We start from the raw sequence: 23002 nt of genomic DNA, 5'->3' as shown, positions 1-23002 counted from the left end.
GTTTTGCGCATGGAGGTTGCACAAAATAATCTTAAAAGTACCGCTGAAGCCCCCCCTCCCCCCCCCTTTTTTTTTTCCCGGAGCGTGACGTCATAAAAGGATTTTTCGGAATCTCCGCGTTCGCGCATCATCAGCGCCTACCAAAACTATGCACGCGCACTCTTGCTATTTTCATAAAGGTCGAGAAAGGGCATCACGACTGGTGTCAGTGCGGGGGAATATAGACGATTGCAAACAAGGCCACTTGCCACCGCCATGTCTCTGCTCGTCCGGACAAGCCAGTGCAATTTCAAGTTTGCCAAAGTCACGTGCAAGCTGCACCTGCTTGCACTCATGGGGCACCAGTCGGAGCGCCATGCTTGCAATGGTCTATACCTGGCAAGCTTGCAATTGCACGCGCTGCCGACATGAGCGACACGCGCTTGGCGGCCAAAAGATCCTCTTACGATGTAACGACTGGTCGGAGGTTTTTTGTGTTTTCTCGCGTTTAGTTACCTCTTCGAGCAGAACAAACGTGATATTCAGATTCATGAGATAAAACTAAGGTAGGATCAACCTCTATCTCGTTTTTTGAAAGAAGTGTTTCAGCTTCCCTTTAAGACATTACAATGTGCATTGAAAGTTTTTTTTTAATTAAACCAGCAGCCATTCACCAAAAACGGTACAATACAAAGTTACTTGGGGCCACTTTCATTTTAGACCACTTTTGTCTTACACCCAGCAAGGCCAATATGACACGCAAGCGTTTTCCTGCGCAGACGAAAAAAAAATCATAATGTCGTTATGTGCTTTATTGCTATTTTAGTTATCAAACTTCCCTTTTAATAACGCGTGGACGACCGTTCGTCTCGTGTTGCAACGAAAATGAAATGTGGCAAGAACTACTTAGCAACAAAAATTGTCACTTTCTCTTCCTCCTTTCTCATATTTATTTATTTATTTATTTATTTATTTATTTATACATACTCCAGCCCCGTTGGGCCTATTACAGGGTGGGGACTATGAGACAAGTGCAATCGTACAAAGATAAAGGAAGTCACAGAACATAAACATAAACACCAACCTCTGTCAACGGCACACACAAATTCATCAGGCGATAGCAGTCGAATATTTCGGGGTAATCAGTTCCATATTTCAATTGTTCGAGTAAAGAAGCTGTATTTGAACATGTCTGTACGTGCAAAGAAAGGGTGAAAATTTTAAGCCGTGATGTTCCTTGTAGATGACGCATTGGAAAAGTTTAGATATGAAGTTAATGAGGTGAAACGAGTTGAGCTAATTAAGGAGTATAGGAACTTCACACATTCGGAGCGGCGACGCGCAGAAAGGGGGCTCAGGTCAAATGTGGTAAGGTTAGATAGAGGTGGGTGAGAATTCGTTGTCATAGTGGCTAAAAATGAAACGTACTGCTTTCTTCTGGGTTGACTCGAGTTTCTTAATATCCTTGGCTGGATCCGGTCGGCACTAAGAGCCCAATAGAACAGCTCTCGAGTAAATTAATTTTACGTCACACTCCTTGCCATGTGCCAAAGAGAGGGAAACTCCTGTTTATACACTGGTATGACGTCAGCCGTTTTTCTTTATCTGTTCCGTACACGTCTTCAGTTGCTCTGCCATCGGATTTTATTTCGCTTTGGCTTTTCTGCAGGTTCCGAGGTTGCCCGTTTATTCGCTTCGTCTCGCACAGCCAACACGCCCCTTGTTTTTCTCTGCGGCGCCAAAGAGTGGCCTGCCCAGCGTGTTATTTGAGCTGAAGAGATAGAGAAGCTGTCTGCCTCCGGCTGTCTACAGCCAGTCTAGAGTGCGTGTCCTATCAGATGAAGACGGCGTGGCGCCGCCACAGCGAGCAACAGCTTTCGGCACAACTTATGCAATAAAATGACCCCGAAGCCGATTGCCTTTTCTCTCTGTTTGTCGTGTTTTCTTTTTGCTGGATTTTTGAGACCCGGCAGCATGCATTCCCGGCTCTAAAGACACCCAAGAAAGCCTCGGCGTACCCTTCCTGGCATGCAGAAGACCGACTCCTCCGAGAACAGGGCTTTGACGAACTCGCCATCGTTGTCGTAATCTGGGAACTTGTCTATGGCGATGCCCACCTGGAGAGGAAAGCCGTTGCAACACACACTCCTTGAACGCCAATTAAACGCGGCGTTACTTACGCTACAAGCAACGTAGTTCGGCTGACACCTACCATCATGTACATTGCACCCTGGGGCATGACCGGTTTCATACCCGGAATGTTGGATATGGCTTCGTACGCTGTTTCCGCGTTGTTCTAAAACAAACAAACAAACAAAAAGGAGTATTCGAAGCTTGCCCTCGAATCAAATACTTCGCCATTCTACCAAAATGCATTATTTTGGCGCAGCAAAAGCGTCGGACGGCTTACCTTGACTACTGAAACAATGTCGTCGAAAAATTTCTGTGGGGTGTTCTTCAATATGGAAGGCAATGCCCCTTGGATTAGAGAATTGCCTCCCATGATCTTCTGACTCAGAGACTGAAGTCCTCGTTTCACCTGCACAGATTATTAAAGGGCATTATGAGTAAACTTGCCAGACTGGTAACGATGCCCCCCCGCCCCCCTTTCCCCCCGTTTACGGGCCGTTGCTTTACTTTCAATCTGCAGCTGTCGCAGATCGTTTCTGTAGCTGCCGTGTATTTTTTTTTTTTTTTTTGTTCCCTATAACGAAGCACGTCCCTGACCGCTGTCGTAACTGGTCTGGGCAATGTACTTTCCAAGCATTTAAAGCTGGACTCTATTAGGTCTCAAAGAAATAGGCTGCAAGCTGTTAGGGCGCTCGTACCACCGAGAATGTTTACGCCAGAAAATAGCCAGGCTTATAATCGCATCGATTACATTTCTCGCTACCGTAATAACCGGCGCCACGCGGAAATGGTTCTGTCTGGCTGCGACAACTGCGTCGTAATTGTTCCGCTTGGACATGAGTAATTTCGAGGGTATCTTGACAAATGGCTCGGCTACTTAATGACGCGAGTGGTTATAGATCACGCGCTCCGACGAGTGCTGACCTTGGTAAGCAATCGTGCGCACGCGTGGTCCGATCGCGCGGCAAAATTGTGTTTTTCATTTGCTTTGCTTGGCATATCTTTTTGTTTACAGATAGCTTGTTTACTCGGCACATCGTCGGTCTCTGTTGCTTTTATTACTTGTACCCACAAATTTTCAGTAGCAACTGTTTTATGTTGAATACTCAATTTCCCATCATGATGTCGGTTTTACACATGCTCACAATTTCGTCTTTATTGATACTCTCAGTAGCTCCACATGGAAGAGGGAACTACGACCAAAACAATGTCTTCAAGAAAGCAGAAAACGTCGCGACTATTTTTATTCGTCTGCTTTATCATGTGCAGCCTTTGACCCCGCCTCATGTTCCCAGCATATCATAGGATCAATTACATACCTTAATTCCTAGTTTTGGCCCTTTCACCAACGTCCAATCTCAGTTTTCTTGTTTTTTATTTTTTTTAGACCCAACGTTGCAAGCGCAATATAATTTAAAACTTAGGTCAGTCAGCCTTGCTGTACGAGGTTATATGCTCTGTTCGCCATAACCGCAAGCAACAAGCTCCTGCCTGTAGGATTTGGCTTCACTCGTGCCTATGGTTAAAATTTTAGTGCCCATTTTCCACTCTGCGTCTTTGGATTTACCACTTACTGCCCGTCAAAAGCGTGAGGTGAGCGTCTGGGTTGACATTGAGGACGGGGCCGAAGGACTGCGCCAGGTCTTTTCGTTGGTAAGTGGTAAGGGGCAGAGATCGGTGAGTAACTCACCAACTCGCGGTGGCAACTCAGAAAGTTGGACGCACTAGCATGGCACCTGTAACAACACGGCTCGGGAGAGATGCGACCAAATAAAGGCAATCAGACTCACCCCTTGTGCAAAGACATCTTGTCGGTCGTGCACGATGATCCACCCTGTTCTCCAGCCTGGGACTAGAAACCTGCACCGGAAGATAGTTTTTGTTCTGTTTTATGTGCCGGATTTCGACTTTAGTTCGGCCATGTGTGCGCATCTGCCAGTGACGGCCCACAGACTTCTCGGCTGGTTGTTCGTGTGGCGTCAGTAGGCAACATAATAAAACCGGAGACACGGAAACAAAAAGGTAGTACACAACACCGTCTTGGACACAGCTAAAAGTTTTATTCACATCAGCCTCCCTATATAGCCGGCAACCCTCAGTCACCGCGAAAGACACGTGGTCACAGTCTGGCTCATCTGTTCCCTGAAGGGAGAACGAACCCAACTCTCTGCACCCACCTCCACCCTACAGGGTCAACCAATCTAACATAAGACACACTTAAACTTCAGCACACTTCAACAGTACTTGCACTCCAACATAGGACCCACTTCCACCCTACGGGGTCATACTCTCCAGCAAAAGACAAGTTCTCAAACTACGCAATTACGAATTCTGGGAAACCAAAGTCCAACCAAACCCCCAAACCCACATCGTCCACTTTCACCCCACAGATCAACATCTCCAACAAGAAAAAAAAAGTTGCCAAAAAGGTTTAGATCGAGAGGTTCATGCGAAATCGCAGTCAATGTCGACTGGGTGCGCGATTATAAGGTGTGTTGATGTCCTTTTCATTTGTGTATTCCACGGGGGTAAATGTCGATGGGTGGGTGGCTTTTATAAAATGCCAAGCTCCAAAACTTTCTTTTACTTATGAGAAGGCTGCGAGCAGTTCTCTTCCCTTTCTGGTTTTAAAGGTTCTCTTCTTTTTTCTTTTTTTCAAAAGTAGGGCTGTGCTGGCGCTACGGGAAAGGCACGTCAAAACCGGTCTTACTGGGCCTAAGCTGTCACCCGAAGAAGGTGAAAGAGGTGTGGTGGTCGTCCCTCCTTCGAAATGCCCTGGATAAGTCCTACGGACATTTCTAACGTGACGCGTTTTTGTATAAGTTTTGTCGGTTAGTTCGATCGGGTTATCGCACGGAGGTTCTGGTGAGTGTAATGAGGAAACTCTTTGTTAGCCTGGGTATGAGGGAAGAAAAGAAGGCTCGCAGCTTACCGTTTTTTCATGCCGTTTCTCACAATTTGAAGGGCTTGGCAGCGAGGTACAACGTCATAGTTGTTTTCAGAAAGGACTTTGGGCTCAGCTGTTTGGCACCTTACTCGGAAGCAAATAAGGAATCTGGGAAAAAGCACAAAAAATCCAACCGCGGATCGCAAAAAAAAAAAAAAAAGTGTCGTTTATGACATTGCCTTGGCTTGTGGTTGTTCATACCTGGGCAGACTGGCCGTTGTGTCAACGAGAGAGTATCAGAAGACAAAAGGGCGGTGTTGTCAAAGGCGACAAACTCGCAAATAATGAAGCACCGGGAAGGGTGCAACAATTGTTTTCCCGAGCGTACCTCAACAGTGACTGCTAGCAAAGAGTTTCCTTAACTACCCGTTTAAACGCGTAGTTAAGGAAACGATTAGAGTCACATCCGCAGAAAATTGTGTCAATGTTCCCTCCGTGGTGTTGGACAAACGAGTACAAACGTTTTTTGCAACTGTAAGTTTTTTTTGTTTTTTTTTTTACTTTGTTGTCGTGTCTTTTGTTAGAGATTTTGACCTGTGGGGTGAAAGTTGACGATGTGGCTAGGTTTGGTTGGTTGGTTGGGCTTTGGTTTGGTTTGGTTGGGCTTTGGTTTTCCACAATTCGTCATTGCGTAGCTGGAGAACTTGTCCTGTCTTTTGTTGGAGAGTTTGACCCCGTAGGGTGGGAGTAGGTGTTTCGTTGGAGTGGAAGTATTGTTGAAGTTTAAGTGTGTCTTTTGTCGGAGAGGTTGACCCTGTAGGCTGGAAGAAAATAATTAAGGAAAGGAAAAAGAAATGCAGCAATTTTGAAGCATATGGCACTATAGAATTACAATAGACATGAAGTTGTTAGGGGAATATAGAAATGGTGCCGGGGTTGTTTTTTAATCTGATGTTCAGTCGAGTTTAGAGGTAGAGGAGCGTGGGGGCAGACTGGCATTGGGGGCGCATGGGAATACACCAAATGAAGGAGGGCAGGGAGACATGGGCTGGGCATCTTGCGAGGCTATAGAGGCGATCACTAAGTTGAAATTTGAACAAAGGCTAGATACAATTGAGAATGCACAATGGGCGAAAAAGATATATAAGCATCTATGTATGAAAAGTCTGTACACTAAATGGACAAACCGAACCCGAAAATTGAAATTCAAATCCCAACAGTCAAGTGCTGTGGCAGAGTGGACTGCCTTTGTGGGAAAGAAAGTAAAAGAAGCAGAGAGAAAAATGTGAGAGGAAGGAATGCAGAGAAAATCCGTTTTAAATGTACAGGAGACAAAAACAGGAAATAGGGAAGGAACATTGGTATAGTAATTCAAGGGGGAGCCCGTTGTTATTTGAGGCAAGAACAGGAGCATTGAGGATTAGGACATATAGGACAAAGTATGAAGAAATGGATACGCGGTGTGCCGTATGTCAAAGGGAAGACGAGACAATAGAAACATATGGTCTTGAGGTGCACAGGGCTTGCTCCCGCTCTCCCGGAGGGGGCGACGGATTTAGACGGAGCGCTGGGGTTTGCAGACGAGAATGTAAGTATGATAAGTGCATTTTACTAACAAAAAGGAGATTGGAAGACTGGTGGAAATTATCGAGGGAGAATTGAATGACTTACAACTAATAAACAAAGCTGGGGACAGGCGGGACAAGGGAACATTGGTACTCCCTCCCGCGTGGCTCCGGCCCAAAATCTCAACCTTGTCTCCCAGTGGACACGGTGATGCGACAACCCGACTAGGTTTGACCAGAGGAAAATTGGCGACACCCTCGTCGGGGAAAAAGGCGGGGGCGATGGTTTTTTTTTTTTTTGCCTGGTTTTTCAACGGTTATCCTGGTGATATCCCACACCGCCTGGTGATAGTCAAGCAAATTGGTTTAGAAGGGCGAAGGGAGGAATCATATTTTTGGTTTTTAATTTCTAGACTAGGTGGCGCAAGCTGCCGCCCGTCATAAAGGATACAGCCGTTAGCATCCATCCATGCAGAAGGTTGGCTTCGTTCTCCCTTCGGGGGGACGGATAAGACATAGTGACCACATGTCTTTCGCGGTGACTGAGGGTTGTCGGCTATTTGAAACTTTCACGGCCTATGGGGGCGCACCAGTCCCTATGAAAATGACTGTCATCTGGATGATCGTCATAGAGCAGCAGTACGAGGTTGGGTCTGCGACGCGTGAGTAAATCTAATTTTGTTAAATACGAGCAGTATAAGAGTCTTACCTCATACTTCCACGTCAGGAATTGCGTAAGTAAGCACCTTCAATCTGAAGCCGGTCATCCAGGAGTTAGGGAGCGCGATTCTCACACCGCAATACCACAATCGCTGAAACTTGCGAATATAGGGAGGCTGATGTGAATAAAACATTTAGCCAGTTTAGCAGTGTCCGAGACGGTGTTGTATGCGTCTTTTTTTATTCCGTGTCTTCTGTTTTATTATGTTGCCTAATACTCACCTGCGCCCTCAATCTTCTTACAGTGGCGTCAGTAGTTGTACCGTAATAAGCCAGAAAACAGCAAACAGGTTAGTTCTATATAAAAAAAAATTGTGCTATTTGTATGTTTATACAGCCTGAAGTTAACCTTCACGGGCTACTTGTCTCTCAGCTGTAAGTGAGAAATTTAGCCAGTGCGGTCTTTAACGTGCACCACGCAGTAGTGTTACACGACCGCACACCGGTACGATGTTCATCCAGATCGAAATTGGCAGGGGTGGGGATTAAACCCAGGATTCCTGGGTCCTGCAGCGCGAGCTTTCGCTCCACGTGCTCCGAGCCGGTGTGCGCTAACCCACTCGGCCACCGATCTCCCCCTATAGTTTATTTCACCTTATGATGTACCGCGCAGGAAAGGCTACAAGCACGAGCTCCTTGCTATGGGGCAGATCTCGGCGGCACAAGCTCTCGTGCGTTAAGGGCAGCTACCAATGCTATGAGCTCGCGCTCCTAGCCTTCGCTGCGGTACAACATAAGGTGACGATCTCCCCCTAGTTCCATCATTCTATCATGATAAGTCAAGGGACATCGTGATAAATCAAAGAACAGCGGTGACAGGTTAAGCATTCAATAAATGCTCCGCCTCCAGTGCTCTGCCTTTGATAGCACCAATATCGCTTCGGCGCACGCGGAGCCAGAGCCCGGCGGAAGGTAACGAACTCGCGATGGAGGCGGAGAGTTTACTGATTTCGTAACCTCCCACCGACTTTAGACAACACGAAGCAGCCTTGGCTTTTTTACCCTTGTCTATTCGTTATGCTTTTTTTTTTTTTTGTCGTTGTTATATATTTGTGGGGTTCGTCACATCATACTGGGTGCGATAAATTGAGGTAACAAATTAATTTTCCTACCTTTTTGTGAGACCGCTGCAAGACAGGATAGGAACATCTTCAGATAGAGAAGCCATTGGGTGGTACTCTTGTCCAGGAAATACCTGAGTTTAAATAAAAAAAGATCCAGGGGTTGCTCTAAAACCTCACAATTCGATCACAGCGTTTTCTTTCTAGGCGTACATATGGGATATACCGAATTGCATAGTCTGACCAGACAGGAAGTGCGAACAAAACACAAAATTTTCTCTCTGCCATAGTGTTTTTGTTCCTACGGTCACCAGTACTAACTACCGCACGGCGTGAATAACCCAGCTACTTACGAAGTGCTCGTAGATTTCATCGGCGATAATCGGAACGTAGTTTCTGGCAGCTATTGCCAATATGTCTTTCAGGTGCTCTTTCGAGTACACAGACCCGCACGGATTGCTTGGGTTGTTGACGATTATGGCCATCGTCTGGGAATCGATCTGGGACTCGAGATGCGCTAAGTCCACTTCCCAGCTCCTTTCAGGCTGAAAAAAGAAAAAAAAAAAAAAAAAGCATATCGGTTTACTTGCCAACTCCCAAGTGTCTGAACTCTATGGAAGCATATGAACCGTAGTTTTCTCCGTCATACATAAATATTTAATGGACAAAATCATCGTCTTTGTTGAATGTAGTGATATGATGCACTGAATTGCACCAAAGCGCTGACATTGCTACATTCTGCTACACTTTACCAACATCTCGGGAATTCCGGGCCACATTCCGCCAAAAGTTAATTTCTTCTCGGCAACGAAGCTCAAACTATTCACTGTCTGATATTTACGGCGTACCTGTGCGAATTTTCGAAATTTCGGATTATTGATTCGAATAACGTACTGTTTATTCCTACCTAAGCACCCAATACTCACATTCGGGTTTCGGTCTGTTTGGGTGGGTTAGTGAGTTCCGTTGGGTGCGACTCTTACGAAAAAGAGACACCCGCAGAGTGAACATCGCGAGCTTGGGTACCTCGCTTCGCCACAGAGCAGCTGTGTTTATGGAAAAAGCGCTCCTTCAAAACGGGATGTTAAAACGCGTGCAAAAAGTATGTTTTTTTAGGAACATTATGATCTTGCAGCAATGTTTTCAAGGGAACCCGTGTGCTCTCGTTCAACAGCCAAACGCCGGACGCCTGGGTTCCGCTTTTACTGCGATATTACTGCGGTAGCAGTTAGTGGGACACTTGGCGGGTTTCGCGCCGTCGACCGCGCTTCATATCGACGCGGGCCATTTTCGGCACTCCACCAAAACATTCCTCGTTGACGTCGCGCCTCGCTTCCCGTCACCTGTTACCTGGCGCCAGCTGACACCATGGCGTGACATTGTCATGTCGAGTCACGTTGCACAGTGACGCCACGCGACCTAATTACGTGTGGTGATGCCGTGAGTCACGTGATGCCATGACTTCACGTGACAGCACATCATCACGTGACACCACAGGGCACGTAGAAACATAGACGTGAGACTGCTGATAATGGAAACAATAAAAACAAAGCGTATTCGCTAGTTATGCCAGAAAGGTTCTCGGGCGATAAAACCAATAAGGCTAGGTGGGTGTTAAGCCGGCGAAACCACGGGCGTAAAATTAGGTGGAGCTCACGCTTGAAACTTGAGAGCGCGATTTTGGAAGTGTTCTTCAGTGACCACAAGGCGGTGTTAGTCTGTGTCCAATAACATTGCATAAGACGTCCAGGCAGGCAGCCACACCGACGACAGGGAACGGTTCATGCATATACATGTAGTTTCGTCGTTCCCTGGATTTCAAACTTGGGCGCGCGATTTTCGAAGCGTTCTTCAATTACCGCGAGGCAGTCCTAGTTTATGTCCAATAAAACTGTTTAACAGGTTCACGGAATGCTCTCTACCTATTACACCTTCACTGGTTCCAAAACGCCATATAATTTTCGTCCGGTGTATTACTCGGTTTACCACGAAACGCCTATACGGACTCTATAATGCGCGCTCGCACGTTCTCTGATTCAGTCCATCTGCTTCGAAATGACACGTTAGCGGCTCCGACGTCACACCTCAGCTGTCGCAGTGTTTCACCCTGCGGGTTGCGTAAGTGCCCCGACTTTTTTTTAACGCGTTCGACGAGTGCAGTGGAGGCAAAGGCTGCAAGCATTAGGTCTTACTAAAGCCCCTCAATCTGCTTGCGTTTGTCTTGCAAATCGCGTCAAATGCGCCAGTGCCCGGGGCCCGTGTCTCGAGCTGCCCTTGGAAGCAAATGGCGGCGCAGCACCCGTTCGTGGCACGTGTCTTGCGCGTTTCCACAGCAATGGTTGGCGGTAGTTGAAAGCGTGAATTTCATCAAGAGACTTTAGGTCTACCCACTAATTCTTCCAATCAGAGCTCGGTGTTCTGACATCCTCGCGCGCTGACTTCTCCTCCTCTCCTTCACTTTCTCCTAAATCCTCTCCGCTAGGTGTAAGCTCCACTATAGGTTTCATTTTATGCCATATCTTTCGTTTGCTTACCACCTATGTAGACCTTCAGGAGTTCGCTCAGTCAGTAAATACATGGTTTAAGTAAAATAAAATTAATTTTAGCAGTGGATCAAGGGAAGGTTGCTAATAGAGTTTACCTTCAGAACTTTCTCATAACATGAAGTTTGGTACTCAAAATTATCCTGTTTTAATTTATTTTCGGTGGAATGCTTAATTATTGAATTTCATACCTAAACCTTTCACTCGCATGTCCATGCAATGCCCACCAACGAACATGGAGTTAAAGCGGCTGTGGCAGTGGAACATATTAGACGAGGAGGGTAGTTCTTGTCGCGACATTCGTTTTGGTGTCTGTCACCTTTAAGTATATATACATCTAAACGACTAATTGGGTCCTTGGGGGAATTACATTCTGCTCTACAGTGGATGCTAATGAGTTGTCGCCCAGGAGTAGGTTAACGAAGAAGGCACAGCCTTTTAGTTGGACCGGCAAGCATACGAATCATAGCACAGTATAATATAATACTATGTTATAATGATGATGAAAAGAAAGTGCATGCTTACGCTCCAAAATTTTTTGTTACTGCTTCAAAATGGACTTCTGGCTGGTCTTAAAGGTGCTCAAAGATGACTCGGACCTATCATATGACTGTGATTGAGACCTCCCAACAATGGGTTGTGAACTTCAAATAATAAATTATGTGCCTCATGTCGAATATTATCTCTCACGCCTCTTCGGAGGCATTAGTGGTAAAGTTATTTTGAAAGTGAAGCGATCGACCGTGTTGGTTTTACCTGGGCAGAATGCAAGGCAATCCCAAATGACTGCCAGGTAATGGTACACTTTGCCTTCACAGGCTCACTTACCAGGAGGTCGTAAAATTTGGCTTTAATGCCTAAAGACTCGGCGTGCGTCTTGTACACGGAGAAGCCGGGCCTTGGCATCAGGATGTTCTGGCCGCTGTTAGCGAGAACCGTGACGCACATTTCCAAAGCGTGCGAACAGCCGCAGGTCAAGATGACATCCTGTAACAAAAGGCGGCGCGGACAGCGCGGTTTGTCAAAAAAGCGTTTTCGCATTAGCGATTCATATCGGAGATTCGAAGCATGTTTATTTTCTTAACGTCCTGAATTAATTAGAGCTTCTAGGACATCAAGTAGTTGGGGCCATGTGAAGTAAGACCGGTAGGGTGCCCCGCTGTTTCATCATGTCCAACTTCGAAAAAACGTGCTGCCAGCTATGACCCCAAGAGATGTACTGGCCGGCAGCCAAGTCACATAAAAAAAAAGTGACTTAGCTCGACTCGTCGGTTTATGGTCACACTGAGTTTCCAGAATGTTCGAAGCCGAGCGAATTCTCTCGTATTGAAGCCGATGTCCGGTCGAGGTGGCGGCTCATGCGAATATCCACTTGGAAATGGCTAGTTTACACGTTGTCTAGTGAGTAGCCATGCAGCCACCTGTTGAACGCTGCATATGTATTGCTGTGTTTCTTCTCCGCTTAATCTAAATTGGAGAAGGCATCTGGCAGTACGATAAAAAAAAAATTGCGCTTTACTCTCCATAATTACAACAATGAGCACAAGACCGTATGCCGAACATTTAATTATACCCTCTTGTTCCCCAACTATACTATAATGCTTCACATACCAACGAGTCGGACTGCAGAATCACACAACAGATGGGGGAAGCCAACGAGCCTCGTCCAAGAGCGGTTCACTTGCCAATTCTGCTGTTTTTTTGTTTTTTTTGTGTTTTTTTTTTTATCAGAATATGTTTTAAAGTTTGGGCGACTGACATTTCTGTATTCGCCGCAAGACCCTGGACCACTGTAACCACAGGGCGCCCTACGAGGCGGCCGTTATTTAAAACACGCATAGTATGTGCTGCGGATAGCCAAAGTTGCTCCAAGTTGCCACGGGAGTCAAAACGGGTTCCATTGCCGCGGCCCTCAAGAAGTTGATTTTCCGGAAATGCTAATGTTGAACCCCAACATTCCACTTCGATTAAAAGAAAAAAAAAAAAAACGCTCGTTATTGCCAAGAAGCAGTTTTACTCTCATCAGCTTTCAACGAGTCGCGTCAGTTTCTCTCTTCGAAGCAGGCATTGCAGCCGCGCATGCAGTCATCTGCCGCTCAGTACGCGGAAGTTGAGCAAAAGCGAACTCTTTCGAGTCTCCCGATTGGGGAGGGAAATTATGGCGGAGGAAAAGACGTGAATTGCGGCATCGTCCATCCACCAAGTCTACCGCGAGCAATCACCACGTGGAAGGGGGGTTTCTGGTTGAGCGAGCGTTTGGTTATCTTCCGATCTCCGTGCCGATAAGCGCGTTACGGAATGAATCGGAAGACTCTCGCCGTGTCAAGGTTTCGTGGTCCGGCTTCTGTGGCGTCACTAACCTTGACACCGGGCCATTATTTCCTGCCAGCAGTCGCCGATCCGCGTAGCTAAGTCGCGGGTTGTGCAATGCGACCTGCGGGCCAGTTTACACGTCATTCGATTATATGAATTGCTGGGCGCATCGCCTTGTCTGAGGTGACTCTGCTTTCGCTCGTCGTGCTGTTTTATTTTTTTTTTTTTATCTTTTACTTTTTCTTCCTTTCGCTTTTCTTTTGCTTACTTAGAAGGCAGGTTTTGTCAGCCTAGCTCAGGGTTGGGCAACCGGCGGCTCGCGAACCGCTTGCGGCTCTTCGCACGTCGAATTGCGGCTCGCGGGTCCCTGGTAAGCGTGTCCCCCCCTTATGTCCTCCAAAACAAAAGCAAAAAATTATAGAATTAAAAAAAAGAAGCTCACAGCCTTTGCAACCCTGTACTACACTACGTACATACAGCTGGACAGCTTTTTGACGCATAAATATGTCCAGTGACACTGTTTTCTTTATTGTTCTAGAAAGAATTTCAAAGGCTGGCTAGCGAGCCATGCATTCATTTTTGCTTAGCGGTTGAAGAAACGTTGTGGTGCCTGGCATTATTTGTCATAGTCGAATTATACTTGTCCCCTTTGCAAAGAACCGTCTCTTCCATATTGTTTCTTGTTAAAAGAACCCCCCCCCCTCCCCCTCCACTGCCTTTTTCTTGCGGCTCTCTGAACTTTAGTGTTTTTTTCTGCGGCTCTAACCTCATGTCACTCTGGCAACACCTGGTCTAGCTCTTACGTGATTTAGTGTATGTTGGCATGTTATTCGCGCCATAAATTGTTTGAGGCACTTTTCATATGTAGTGGCAGACGTTGTGAACTGTTATTTTTACTGATTAATGGGGGAGGGGGCAACAGTTATTTTTTATCGCTGTTTCATTTTTTTTTAAACTGAATAACGTGAAAAAACCACCGGCAAGCTAAGATTCATTCACGTAACACATTTAATAGGAAACTAAACTCCTGTTTTTTTTATCGTCTCTCCACTTACCAGGCTATTATGCTTCTTTTCTCACTCTTTTGCCGATTGATTTCTGAATTGGATATTAAAACTGAAAATTGAGTTAGGGTACCCGAATAGTGTCTCAAATCGAATAGCTCTGCGTCATTCCTATACGTGTCTTGCACCTAACGTCATCCCGTCAGCCCTCTGGCAAGCACAAGAGAAGAAGGGAAGGAGAAAATCTCTTCTCACCGGGACTCTCCTTTGTGTGTCCCAAGACTTGCCCAGAAGTCCAGAAGATTACCTGTCACTCAAAATTTTTGCAAAAGCAGCTTTCCCCCCTCTCCCTCTCTCTCTCTTCAGTTGGTGTGCGAAATGGATGATTTAACGTCAGTGCAAGGGATGTATAGCTTTTACAGTGCCAGGAAAACCGACGACATGTCGGCTCTCTTTGCAGTGAGTGTAGTACCTAGGAATGACAGACACTCCGCTATTCGATTCGAGCAACTATTTCGCACATCCCTAAAACCGAGTTATTTGATGGCTTTTGGATGCTTTCGATGCTGATTCGGGGGGCAATCGGGTTTTACCCGAAAACAACCCATCCCATTTCTAGCGTCTTCCACTGTGTGCCAAGAAATCTCCACGTCTGCTTTCTGCAACCTGCACGTATACATTTTCAATGCCTTCGGTCAAGGCTCCGGGGCGATCGCAATAACATACTAGCTTGGTGTTCCTATCTTTCACGGCCTTCAGATCTAAATCATGACACTCGAGTAGTGGACGCACTGTTCATGCATAAAGCCTGCGCATCCACTTTCCCGCAGCGCGCAGAAAGATCCCAGCGGCCGTGTGACAGCAACTTACGTAACAGAGATAACCTGCTCACGAGAAAATACTATCTGCGCAGATCGTATTTTCGCGGAAAATCGTTTTCTCGACTTCATATTCGCTGAAATAAGGGTTACTGCGCAGGTAAGCTGGTAAACGATCCATAGTGAGAAAAAAAAAGAAAAGAAAAAGAAACCTCGAAACTATAGGAACAAAAAATAGGACAACACAACACCGACTCAAAGATGGTGTCCTGTTGTCCCATTCTTTGTCCCTAATCTCAAGGGTTTTTTTTTTTTTTTTTTTTTCAACATTTATTTTTGCTACGTTAACTTGATGATCGGCTGCAGGTGTGCTCTGCGGGAAAGTAGACTTTGGGGCTAGGTGTGTTTTCTGCTCCCCGGTAGCTGTGCATGGCTTTGTCTTCTTCGAGACGTACTACTCTGTGGTATCATTTTCAACGACCTTCTCTGTCAATTCACGATTTGAAACGAACACGGGTCTTCTGTGCAATGCGCGAACTCGAATGCTTCCGTTGGGTTGATCTGTGAGTTCACCTCCCTGCAGAACACGGGGACAGCCAATGACGGCGACAGCCATTCACGACGAACAATAGAAGGTTCCCAGCGAATGACGAGGCTCAGAATACGACATTTGAAAAATGAGATGTGCGCGAGGGCAATGAGCAAGTCAAACGTCTTGCTCACTGTGCTTTTTAGAGCGCAGCTCTTAGGGGCCCGTTTCAAGCTTGAGCGGCGTCGCCGTCGGCGTAACCGCGAGGTCACGTGACCCCCAGAAGTCACGTGACCCCCTGAAGTCACGTGACTTCTGGGGGTCACGTGACACCGCTAGGTCACGTGACCCCCCGAGGTCACGTGACCCCGGAAGTCACGTGACCCCCTTGAGGTCACGTGACCTCAAGGAGTCACCTATCCCTCAGTACGCTTCCGTCTTCCTCCTCAAGAGCTGCGCTCTAACCGGCGTTACAAGGAATTGTAAACGGCTTTCATTTTCTTAGATCTAATCGTGATTGGCTGTTAACGGGTCAAGAAAATAAGACTCAGTATGCAATTAACTATAGTAAGCTTAAATCCCCTGGAAAAAAAAAAAAAAAAAAAAGAAGCATGGAGAACATTACATTTTTGTTCGGAATGTCTGGAAGCGTGCATAATTAAAGAAACCTTGAACACCTGTTCCTCGCGCTCCCGTTCAGGATTTTCTAATTCTAGCGCAAGTTAGTATGTATCCTATAAGAGTGCTTTAAAACGTAGAGCTTGTTTTAAATTTTTAATTGCAGGTAAAAGAGTCAAAGCGTCGATTTTTTAATCAACACGCAGCTAAGATTGACTTACACGACTTTGCAGATTACAAGGGATAAATTAAATCTCTTATTATAAATACCCACGTTCGACAACGAAACACAATTTTTTTGTCTAGGAGTACATCCCTGGAGAAGGGAAACAAGAGATACAAAGGACAAACACAAATCTCCAAACACAGCTAGGTGACTGGTGTGTGACCGAAAAAATCCGCCTGGTCCAGGTATCGAACCCGGGACCTCTCCATTTCCAGTGGAGAGGTCCCGGGTTCGATACGTCATTTATTTACTTCATTCTTGTCCAGCTGCTTGCACCTTCGCATTTAATTGCATTATAATCAGGAGTATATACGTTTCGCTAACAGTGCAGGAACAAAATACGCAAGTTTTCTCGAATGCGGAGAGCCCTCATGTTTTGTTTAGAGCGCCATATTATCTACAATATTATTAAAGAAACATAGACAATTATTTTGTGTAGGTTAGTGCGTGCTCTGTATTTTCTTCTCACTTTTTATCTGGATATTGTGGAAGCCGCATATGATCCAAACGTATTAGTTTATTTGTACAGTGTTAAAATTCTAATGACCCATGAGTATTTAGTATCGATTATAGTATACAGTATATCCCACAAGCGGAGGGAATTGACGATTTGCGGAACGCAGAGCTCCACCTATTGTACAGCCCCAAAAACTTGGGAATTTAGGGTCCGAGCCTGCAGAAAGGGTGCAAAACGAGGCTTAACGGTGCATGGAAGACTCAACAGAAGCTTACAAAGTCAACGTGGCAGTGCTAAAATGCGCTGCAGGTCCGGTAGTTCGGCTGCCATGGTGAGATGTCCAACTTCTCTTCACGGCAGCTATCCAAGATTATTTTTTCGCGAGACACATAATGCTTTTCCGACCGAAATCTAAGAAACCAGAAACTCTCTTTCCCGTAAACTTAGTTCTTGCAGTCATTAACGACACGGTACGCTGGCATTATAAGAAACAATTGGGCGACCAACATTGCTTTCGGTCAGAAAGGAGCGGTTGTATCGTTTTGCGCAAGCGCAGCAAATTTTTTTTTTTAAGGTAATTTGTTACTTACTTCGGGAGGAATGTTAAGTCCATGAGTGGACGAGTATTCCGCAACGGCCTGTTTGGCGTCTTGCGTCCCTGAAAGATGAAACAAAACACTGCAGAGTACGGTCATATGTGGAATCAAGCCACGTGAACAATTTTATTTGGTCCTTCGTTAATAGGTTCATAATTCCTCGAGTAACGAACAACGTTTGATCAAATACCAAAGGGACCGGGAATAAAAACAAAAACAACGAATACCGGTTATATTCGTTTTAAGAGCATGAAGAAAAAATGAAAAAAAAAAAACGCGGCTTTGACGTTACGCCGCTGCTGTCTGTACACCGCACGCGCTTCTCCTCACTCGCTGCTCACGCGCACGCGCTTTACCTCACTCGCTGCTCACGCGCACGCGCTTCACCTCACCGCACTTCTCACGCGCAGTACCCACACCTGGCGCGGGCAAACGCGGGCTTGTTTGTCAAATACGTGTTGGCGTCTACAATCGGCTAACCAGCTTGTGATCCCGACTCTGCGCGTGCAACTTGGCGTGTGCATGCTGCCAACAGCCGCAACGGTGAAATTACTTTGTTTTCTAAGGAATGCCAAAAAACCATCAAGTTCATAACTGATCACGACAGCGATATATTAGGATCTCATTATTTCTGTGTAAAAATTAGAAACAGTACCAGCATTTGTTTTAGCTGTTGTTATTTGTACAAATTCATGAATATTATTTTCAGAAACCGTCTTAACTCGGTTTGCTTTTGGAATTACTAACGCAGCCTTCGTTGACCTCCTGCGTTGCGTTCAGGTTCGGTTTCGGCCTCCAGAACGCAAAGTAAATGGTTTGAACCCTGGGCGGTCTCTCCCTAAAAAGGCTTTGGGGCATCGCTCATGACCTCACTTTCTTCGCCATGTAAATCCCCAATATTTCCTTCCTCTTCGTTCATTTGTAATCTAAAGTAACAAAATTTAGACAGTGTGGTTCGCATTGGGCGGATTGGTGGCCGAATGTTGTAACGCAGCGCAGCTTGGATCATGTGGAACGAAAGTTCGTGCTGCAGAACCATGGGTTCGTTCCCCACCCCTGCCCGTTTCGATTTGGATGAGCATCGTGCCGGCGTGCGGTCGTGTATCACTGCTGCGTGATGCACGTTAAAGACCCCAGGCTCAGTTGTACTGCATGGCTAAATTCCTCATCCGCAGTGGATAACAACGTCCCCATACTCTGGCAGACTTAACTCCAGCTATCTAAACAACTAACAACTTTTTTTTTTTTTTTTTGTAGATGAAGAAGTTAGCAAATGCAGTATGACTGCACGCCGGGGGACCTATAGCGTGCATAACAAAATACCTAGCGAGTTTTAGGTGATCGTTTTCAAAGGCCCGCAACCGCTCCGGGCGCCCACTTCAGAGCATGCATCGAAGTGGCAGCGCGAGCTCCCGCTACAAATAGCGTGGCCCGAAAACACAATCTACTAAATCTCTCTATACTCTGTTTCACCTAGCGTGCCTTCATGTGCGCTTTGCTTAGGGTGGTGGCATCTCGCCATTTTGTCTCACGCGTTTATTTTTATTTTTTTGTTCAGAAGCGCGTGAAAGAGCGAGGCGCTGCACGCGTTTGTGGCGTTGACTGTATTATGGCGACATTTTGTTTTCGTTGATTTCTTTCTATTTTCCACGTGAGCGCGTGCTGTCGGCATCGGGTACTACAAAGGGTGGCATCACCCTAAACAGAAGGACATTGAGGCACCCCAGGAAAGGCTACAAGCGCGAGCTCCTTGCTCTGGGGCACATCTCGGCGGCACAAGCTCTCGTGCATTAAGGGCAGCTGCCAACGCTGTGAGCTCGCGCTTCTAGCCTTCGCTGCCGTACAACATAAGTTGAAACGGAGTATAGTGATACACGACCGCACCCTATTCTCCTGCAGCACGAGTTTTCCGTCTAGGGGCCCCAAGCGAGCGCAACACCTTGAACAGATGTGCTATGAACGCGCGCTTCTGAGGTGGAAGCGTGATTCAAAGTAACATGGGCACCAGCACGCGAAGCTTGCTCGTAAACGTGCCCGCACGTGCAGAGACACGGCGGCAGCCAGATGCCCTGCTTGCGATCGTCTATTGACGATGTGAGTGATCGATAGCGTCGCTGTGTTCGGTCCACCACAATTGGCCGAATGCTGACAATGACGTCAGCAAAGGATGTCTCATCGACGGAAAGAAGAGGGATGTAAGAACTCCAATTTTGACGGTGTTGGCAGTGTTGCATTGAGAGCGCTATGATTTCAGGCTTCCACCATGACCATTACAAACACCATCGAACTTGTTGTTGACAAGGTAATGACGTCACGAAAGGTAACCAAACGAGGGCGCCACCGAAACATCTCGCCACTAATAGCATCGGCTTCGCTCGCACTTAAGTAAAGCAGAGTATACACTCGGCCAACTGGCAAAGGCGCAGGCGTGGGCGCGTGGTTTTCGAACGCGCTTTCTACACTCTAAGAAATGTCTGCGCGTCTACTTACCCGCAAAACACCCGAAGAGCCAGTCTCTGCAATCTACGAAATCAGCTCAGCGAATGATGAGGCGGAACATCTGTTTAGACCTAAAAATGAAATCTGCGCTGTTGCATTACGCAATGCAAGCATGACGCTTTGCATTGCGTAATGCCACAGCGCGGACTTTATTTTGAGGTCTAAAAAGATGTTCCGCCTCATCATTCGCTGAGCTGATTTCGTAGATTGCAGAGATTGGCTCTTTGAGTGTTTGGCGGGTAAGTAGACGCGCAGGCATTTCTAAGGGTGTATGCGCGAGCGCTCGTGCGCACAATCTACAGAGCAACGCTTTCGAGCCCGTCCGTGCCTTGGCCAGCACTGAATTCAACTTGTGAGATGGAGGAGAATATACACCGTTCCAGTGTTTACAGAATTACAACCTGCAGTGTGCGCTTTTCACAGCCCAGCACGCGCATCTTCGTCGCCTCGGAAAGCGAGAAAAGCACGTGCATATGCATGAACACAGAGAATGGCATGCACCGGCGAGAAGCCCTGTCTGTGCGTCCGATTGTTACCTGTGCTGGGAATATAGCCATGATGCTTCAGGCTCCTGACGCTCTCTTCGATGGGCGACAGGATTTCTTCGCAGGGTACCAGGTTGCCGAAAACAGTAGGGTCACCTGCGTGGAACGCACAACCATTGTGACCGAGCGCAAGACGACTGGTACAGATACGACTTTTACAGTGATAGATTGTGAATTCAGCTATAGATTTAGAAGCTCTGTGCATTCTCATGAAGTGCCGGGCCTCCGCTAAATTCAACTTCAGCTGTTTAAACTTGTGCGGTAATATGACTAGAATACTTTGCGATCATATGGTGGGTATTATTTATTATAATGTATATATCATACTATACATAGTTTGCATGTAACGTAATTCGCGACCATGCCAGTAGTTTATGCGTCACGAGCGTTCGGTTCGCCGTGTTAGCTGCACACCGCAGAAGCTGTAGTTCGAAGAAACCAGTAAGTAGAAATAACCGTCAGTACCCAGCAATGGCGACGCTTGCAAGCTATGCATATTTACAATGTCTTCTCATGGGGTACGTTGAAAGAAGTGTTACAAGATTCAAAGTAACAAAAGCAAAGTGAGAGTTATATTTTTTTGTGAAAAAGGATATATTTGGGCCCTTGCGTCTTGGCGCTTCGTTTAATATGTGGTCAATGTTCTGCATGAAGTATGTAAACCCACACACATTTGTAACACCCCCCACGTTTGTTGGTTGACGCACATGAGCAAGGCTTGATTGAAGCAGGCATTGATAAAAATAAGCTTTTTTTTATATTGGGACTCTTTTATTATTATTTTTTTATTTATTAAAGGTCTGTCTAACATGGAACATCTTCCGAAAAACAGAGCTACGTTTTGAAGCCTTCTTAATAGCAAGATATGAAAATAAAACTGCTCTACGCAGCATACTGTACCGTCACGTCACTATTTGTATTGTTCTGAGTTTGTTTCAAAATTAGTATGTCAACAATTCTTCTTCTTTTTTACGTTACACACGTTTCAACAATTTCTGAAAATTTCGTAGCCTCTCAGCAACTTTTTTAAAGAACACTCAGTAAGTAATGCTCCTTTCCGCACACAAACAAACATTTTTAACGCAAATTTCGAAGCATATTACTCTCTAATTCGGCCAGGCCTAGAGCACGCTACAATTGCGTGGGATCCATATTTTTTACGGAATACATTACGAGGGTGTAGCGTATCCAGCACCTTGCCGCTAGGTTTATTTCGTCAGACTGCTGATCATCATCATCAGTAACAAATACGTTAAAGCGGCTGGGGCTGAAGCCGCTCCACCTACGCAGGCAGATCGGCAGGCCAAAGTGCCTCTATTTACTTTATCACAAGACAAACTGGTTTGATAAGTGAGACTTATTTCCTTCCCGCACCCTATATATAGGTCAGCAAAATTAAATAATTCTAAAGTAATACCCACATAGCTTGCCGGGACCAAAGATGTCTCACTTTCTTTTTTCCTTATACAGTTGAACGATCGAACTGCTTGCCTTCACTGCTTATTGTTATGTTTGCCAGTAGAGATGCATGCATTATGTTTTCCACTTATAATACGTTCCAGAGGCGCGCGTGCCCCCGACTCAAGGCAGCTCCAAGCCTCAACTCTTCGAGACTTATGCACACAAACCACACTTTTAAAGTGCATAAATATTATCTGAGAATTCAATATTATCAAACCTCTCCTGCTTAGGGAGTGCTGCCACGTGCAGTGTTTATAAATACAAATGAATACAAAAGAGGGTGATTGGCTTTTACCTATCGATAACGAGATCAGCGTCTTCTCTGGGTTCGGAGTGAGGCCGGCGTCTTCGACGAAGCCACGGATGGGGTTGTACGTGTTCGTCGCAAACCGAGACGGAGGGGAATTCCACGAGTTTCGAACTCTCATGCCTACCTTCTTGTTCTGCAAAGCAAGAGGAGGAAGGCTTCAGAACGGTGGACTTCACCACTATACCAGCAGAGAATCCAACTTGTACGCAGCTCGAAACACACACAGTCAATATCCGAGCAAACATTCCAATATACAGCGTGCACCCAACGGATCCAACCAACCTCAAACTAAATCACAAAAATCAGCTTCGCATACTACGAAACCCTAACTGACCATGAAAGTGAGGCTAGAGGGGGTGGGGCATTTGAATAATAAAAAAAAAAAAAAATTAGAGCAAATTCAGAGCGACTTTTTCGCACTTTTTTTTTTCCATTAAATGAAACGTCATAATGGTTCACTATTTTTTTTTTTTTTTTTTTATCCTTGAACTAGAAAACACTTTACTCCCAACTGAGTCGTAGGATTTTTTTTCTTTTTATTGCTAACTTTTGATTAAGGCAAGTTTTTCGTTCGATATTTTCACAGAGCAAATCCATCACCTAGCTACACTTTCATAATAAATTACATCATCGGCATGCTAAGCCGGTTATTAGGATTTATTTAAAGTGGGTTTGATCCATTGGGCTCACGCTGTATTTTCCATGCTTCCTGACCGCTCCGGCGGAGCCGTCCACTCACTT

The 23002-nt window shown here is 45.9% G+C and overlaps 1 protein-coding gene across 2 annotated transcripts in view; it reads right to left on the bottom strand.

The window, feature by feature from the left end:
• Nucleotides 1-23002, bottom strand: part of LOC8043208 (tyrosine aminotransferase) — a 53551-nt gene that overhangs the window by 2156 nt on the left and 28393 nt on the right. For both annotated transcript variants that reach the window (XM_029970880.4, XM_042287094.1), the window contains exons 2-11: nucleotides 22247-22394; nucleotides 20482-20586; nucleotides 17441-17508; nucleotides 11714-11872; nucleotides 8696-8887; nucleotides 8394-8476; nucleotides 3900-3969; nucleotides 2390-2518; nucleotides 2192-2275; nucleotides 1998-2096 (exon numbers count right to left, since the gene is read on the bottom strand). In XM_029970880.4, coding sequence (XP_029826740.4) covers nucleotides 1998-2096; nucleotides 2192-2275; nucleotides 2390-2518; nucleotides 3900-3969; nucleotides 8394-8476; nucleotides 8696-8887; nucleotides 11714-11872; nucleotides 17441-17508; nucleotides 20482-20586; nucleotides 22247-22379 — 1122 coding nt within the window. In that variant the 5' untranslated portion in view covers nucleotides 22380-22394. The remainder of the gene's footprint in view (nucleotides 1-1997; nucleotides 2097-2191; nucleotides 2276-2389; nucleotides 2519-3899; nucleotides 3970-8393; nucleotides 8477-8695; nucleotides 8888-11713; nucleotides 11873-17440; nucleotides 17509-20481; nucleotides 20587-22246; nucleotides 22395-23002) is intronic.

Source organism: Ixodes scapularis, unplaced genomic scaffold, assembly GCF_016920785.2.
Source record: "Ixodes scapularis isolate PalLabHiFi unplaced genomic scaffold, ASM1692078v2 PGA_scaffold9__187_contigs__length_104089568, whole genome shotgun sequence".
Lineage (NCBI taxonomy): Eukaryota > Metazoa > Arthropoda > Arachnida > Ixodida > Ixodidae > Ixodes > Ixodes scapularis.
The sequence above is the reverse complement of the archived record's forward strand: the minus strand, read 5'-3'. Positions and strand labels throughout refer to the sequence as shown.